The sequence below is a fragment of the Octopus bimaculoides genome, chromosome 7 (genome assembly GCF_001194135.2).
Source record: "Octopus bimaculoides isolate UCB-OBI-ISO-001 chromosome 7, ASM119413v2, whole genome shotgun sequence".
Taxonomy (NCBI): domain Eukaryota; kingdom Metazoa; phylum Mollusca; class Cephalopoda; order Octopoda; family Octopodidae; genus Octopus; species Octopus bimaculoides.
In genome coordinates, this window is record NC_068987.1 from 41,265,162 (window position 1) to 41,270,853 (window position 5,692).

The following is a 5,692-nucleotide window of genomic DNA, read 5'->3' on the forward strand; positions in this document are numbered from 1 at the left end:
TGCCAGTACCGCCTGACTGGCCTTCGTAGGATTTTCTAGCGAGATCGTTGCCAGTGCCCCTGGACTGGATTGTGTGGGTGGCACATAAAAGACACCATTTCGAGCGTGGCCGTTGCCAGTATCGCCTGACTGGCCTTCGTGCAGGTGACACATAAAAGCACCTACTACACTCTCTGAGTGGTTGGCGTTAGGAAGGGCATCCAGCTGTAGAAACTCTGCCAAATTTAGATTGGAACCTGGTGTTGCCATCCGGTTTCACCAGTCCTCAGTCAAATCGTCCAATCCATGCTAGCATGGAAAGCGGACGTTAAACGATGATGATGATGATGATTACTATTGAATGAAATTTAGAAAGAGCTAGCTTTATATGCATTTTGAATGTTAAACTTGAATTAATTTTTCTTTAATTTTCTGTGAATAAAGTTTGGTAGAGTAGCATTATAGAGTTTGATTTATGTTGTTGATTTAGAATCAAATTTATTTATGTTCAACATGAAAATAACAGAAATATTTTCAAAAAATATATTTTAATTCCCAAGATGTTACTTATATTATTGCTGTTGAGTAAGTGGAGAAGGAACTAAACTGTATAATTGATGAAAAATAATGTAAAAGACAGTGCTTCCATCGAGAAATTGAAATCAAATAAAGAAAGGTGGCTTACAAGTAAAAAAGGAAAACTGGATTATGAGTGTTAAGATGAACAAATGGAAAAAAAAAAATTCAAATAACTATATGTTTGAAATTCCTTATAAGGGGAACACAATAGTTTTTTGCAAGGTATGGATAATATTTTTCTAAAATGTAGATGTTCTTGGTACATATTAAGGAATGTTAAATTTTTTGTTGCAGAGCAAATATTAAGTGAGATGGGATATTTCCTACAAGCAAAACTACTCTCTTGAATTAAAAGTGGTTGCTTCATACATGTTACACCTACCTACCAGGGCAGGGGAAATATGTGTGACATCAATCTAGTCTGGTTTCTAAAAGATTGTGAATTTTTGAAATTTAGGTTTAGTAATAAAAAGAAGTGGATACAAAATTTTGTTATTGCGCTTTAAATAGGGTCCTGGGTTCCATTAAACATTGTTTTTGGTTCCAGAAGATTTTTCTCATTACTTTTACAATGGATGTTTTGAGCATATTTGTCATAGGTTAAATACATAAAGTTAGCATAGGTTGAATCAATTCAATTTTTTGAGATATAAAATGTAAACTCAAATTTTTTGACATTCTGAAGTGCTTTGAATTTTCTCATATTTGCCTTTACATTTTGCCTTATATCTTTAAAACCAGAACAGTCCCAATATTAAAACCTATGTTTTTCTGAATGTTTCCACTGTAAGATTACAGAATAATATAGGATTCGGTACTGGGATTTACATTTGTACCTAAATATCATTCCCCAAAATGTATAATTTTTCTCAATTTCTCAGTAGACCCTGCCACTCTCTTAAAAAAAAAAACCCTCATCATTTGACAAAGCCAACAAAAACATTAAATTAACCTGTTTTTGGCTGTAAGTATGAAATTATTTTGCAGTTATTTATTCACATTATTTTGAGATTTTGATAATGTGTTTGTTCAGTTTTAGAATGCCATTGTAGAGTAGGTGCAGGAAGCTGAATCTTGCCAGTTTGAACATAAAACAGTTGGAATATTTGAGCTGGATATGGCTGATTTAAACACTAAAGGGTTAAAACGAATTTCCGTCATTAAGAATGACAACTAGGTACTGTTTCCTGAATTCTTGAAAAAATTTTAACTCATTATTTTCAAATGAAAATTTCCTGCTTTCAATTAAATTTGGATACTCATAAAAAATTACTGGCTAAAGATGTAAGCATAAGGTTTTCTTTTTTTTGCTGAACTGCATATTTATTTTTGTTTTTGGAAAGTCCAAACCTTTTTCCATTTGGAAGACTTGATTTTTTGTCTATATCTACCCAGTAGCTCACTGTGGCAGGGAGAGATATCATCAAAACCCTTATAGTCGAGGAGTTCCTGCACTGTTGCATGTTCTAGTTGGGTGCAGAGGCCCAGTTGTCTGGTCTTTTGTTTTATTCTATTAGAGGTGACAATTCTGGACCCAAGGTTTCAAGGGGTGAAGTTAGACAGCTTAACTGAGTCCTTATTAAATATTTGGTCAAGTTTATGCTGAGGTGGGAAGTTTCTATTAAGGGTTTCAAAAAACACTAAACAGCTGAAAGAGAGGTTGTTCCAAATAATTTTCCTTGTCCTATGCCTATCAGGGTTGGCAAGGATATTGTACAGAGGTGTTACCAGATGGTTGGGTGGATGATATTAGTGGGATTATCACTAGTACTGGTAATAGATCATAATAAACGTGCAGATGGCCAATTAATCTAACCTCCAGTTCATCCACTGCTATTATAATCACCAACACTAGTGCTGAAGTGGTCAGCCCTACTTTTGACTACAATTTCCTGGTAGGTAGCAGCACCTTGAGTGTTAATACGAGCAAAGCAATCAGTCATTGTCATCATGGGAATGTCTGACTGCATATGTACCTGGCCCAATGGGCTGCTCATCCCACCATACCCTTGAACTTGGTTTAATCAAAGTAGATTTCTTTCAGATTTTAGTATACATGATACAGATGTAGAATTTTATGGTTATAAATAAAAGGGTTATTTGTACACATATATATGTAAATATATTGAGTGTTTCCATGTAGACATTTTTGTGAAATAGAGAGAGAGAGAAAAAAAAAATGATTGTCATTTTAATTGTTGTCTTAAAATCTTCAAATGTTGAGATAATAATCTTTTATCAAAGCAACATCTCTTTCTTATTTGACACAAAACATGAGGCAGTTACTTTAATACATAAAAAGAGAGACGATCATTCTCATAACACCACACAGTATAGGATTTCTCCTGGCAACCCTGAAATGATCTGGTACATTTAAATGCTGTTTATTGTATTGATTCTGGAAGAATGGAAAGATAAAACTAAATGCAGTAAGGCACCTAGTTGAATGCTATACCATTTCTGCTAGATCATTGATGCCTTTCCTATGAATAAATGAATTCTAAATGTGTTCATTCATGCACTGTGGTCACTAAAACATGAAGAGCAAACAACTGATGAACCAAATCTGGAATCAAGGTTTAAATGCCATTTGTAGATATGTTACATACTCAGCTAAAATATTCCAGGGAAATATACATATACGGGCACTAGAAAATCACTTATTCTCAAATCCTAATTGATTCTTCATAGCCTCAAGCCAACCATTGCCCTGTAAGTAGGATTTATAAACAGAAACTGTATGGAATCTTCATCTGAATAAATGGTTGATATGTTTACATTCCTGTTCACTCTGCACTTTTGGAGAGTAGTAGAATGAAAACTCTTTAACTTGAGAATCAAGTAAGGGTTGATGAGAGGAAGAGTATCTGGCCATAAAATATTGCCTCAAATAATTCTGTTTAATGTAGCAAGGAAAGACAGGCTGGTTACTTTTAGGTCTAAGACTGTTTCCCAAACTAAAAACTGGATTCCCATGGAAAGACATCTAGCTATTACAATAATTGTTTTAAAATAAATACACTAGATATTGTTATGAACATATTAACCAGAGCAGTGTCTTGGTTACATTAAATAAGACAAGTTAAGCATTTCTCACCCGTTTCCATATGTTTCTTTGATTCACTTGATCTAAAGCTGGTTCTTTTTTGTGCCATTGGATAATAGCAGCTTCATCAAGGACATCTTTGTCGTAAAGGATACTTAAGATATTTGGGAAGATATAAGCAATCTGAGAATTCTCAACAGCAGACTCCTGAAATTTAAAATGGAAAAAAAAAGAAGCTGAATTAACATTAACAATAATAATAAACTTGTTTCTGCTCAAACTTTTAAAAACATATTAAACAAAACTCAGCTACAAATGCTGCAGTAGAACAACTTCGTTTTTGTATACAGATGATGTTGAGTTGTATACTGCAGATTATAAACAATTTGACTGCTGCAGATAATAATGAAGATTTACTGAAGGGCTTTATATAAAATTTAGTTGAGAAAAATGTGCCAAAACAGAGAGGGAAAGAATATCAATATCATACTAGATAAAGAAACAAGCATAAGACAATTAAATTAAGCATGGATTTATAAATACTTAGAAGCCAAATGGGCTTGAGTATGCATTACAAACAAATGAAAGAAAAAGTTTGGTAGGAATATTATACACACATTACATTAAATGTTAATTGGTATCAATAGTCTAGCAGTAATAAGTTTAACGCAAAATTTCATATTGGTTCTTTGTTCCAACTTCCTGTTCATTACAAAAATTGCAGACTACAGCATACATGTGATTACACAAACAAATTTCAGAACTTGCAAAGAAACACAGCAATGTCACTACCTCATACATACATATATATATATATATATATATATATATATATATATCATCATCATCATCATCATCATCGTTGTTTAACGTCTGCTTTTCATGCTAGCATGGGTTGGACGATTTGACTGAGGATTGGTGGACCAGGAGGCGACACCAGGCTCCAATCTGATTTGGCAGAGTTTCTATAGCTGGATGCCCTTCCTAATGCTAACCACTCCGAGATTGTAGTGGCTGCTTTTACGTGCCACCGGCACGGGGGCCAGTTAGGCGGTACTGGCGACGGCCACGCTCGAAATGGTGTATTTTATGTGCCACCTGTACAGGAGCCAGTCCATCGGCACTGCAACGATCTTGATCGAATGTCCCTTCACGTGCCAGGGAGGCGACGTTGGTAACGATCAATGGCCACGCTTGAGATGGTGTATTTTACGTGTCACCTGCATAAGGGCCAGTCCATCGGCACTGGCAACGATCACGCTCGGACGGTGCTCTTAGTGCACCACTGGTACAGGTGCCATCACAATTTCGCTTTCGCTTGCCCCAACAGGTCTTCGCAAGCTGAGTTTAGTGTTCCTACAAATTTAGTTCGATTTCGATTTCACTTGCCACACCATGTCTTCGCAAGCGGAGTTTAGTGTCCAATGAAGGAATGTTACGCGTAAGTGAGCTGGCTACATCCTTGGCAGAGGCCTTGGATATTGGTGTCACTTGGCTTGCCGGGTCTTCTCACGCACAGCATATTTCCAAAGGTCACAGTCACAAGTCATTGCCTCAGTGAGGCCTAATGTTCAGAGGTCGTGCTTCACCACCTCATCCCAGGTCTTCCTAGGCCTGCCTCTTCCACGGGTTTCCTCAACCGCTAGGGTGTGGCACTTTTGCACGCAGCTATCCTCATCCATTCTCGCCACATGACCATACCAGCGCAATCGTTTTTCTTGCACACCACAACTGATGCTTCTTATGTTCAGCTTTTCTCTCAAGATACTTACACTCTGTTGGGTATGCACACTGACATTACACATCCATCGGAGCATACAGGCTTCATTCTTTGCGAGCTTACACATGTCCTCAGCAATCAAGGCCCATGTTTCACTGCCATGTAGCATGGCTGTTCGTACACATGCGTCATACAGTCTGCCTTTCACTCTGAGTGAGAGGCCCTTTGTCGTCAGCAGAGGTAAGAGCTCTCTGAATTTTGCCCAGGCTATTCTTATTCTAGCAGCTACACTTTCAGCGCACCCTCCCCCACTACTAACTTGGTCACCCAGATAGCGGAAGCTATCGACTACCTCTAGCGGAAGCTAT

The 5,692-nt window shown here is 36.9% G+C and overlaps 1 protein-coding gene across 1 annotated transcript in view; it reads right to left on the reverse strand.

Annotated features, from left to right (window-relative positions):
* The window catches only part of LOC106878373 (translation initiation factor eIF-2B subunit epsilon), a 139,012-nt gene that overhangs the window by 16,643 nt on the left and 116,677 nt on the right, over nucleotides 1–5,692 (reverse strand). The window contains exon 15 of the mRNA XM_052969545.1: nucleotides 3,656–3,811. Coding sequence (XP_052825505.1) covers nucleotides 3,656–3,811 — 156 coding nt within the window. The remainder of the gene's footprint in view (nucleotides 1–3,655; nucleotides 3,812–5,692) is intronic.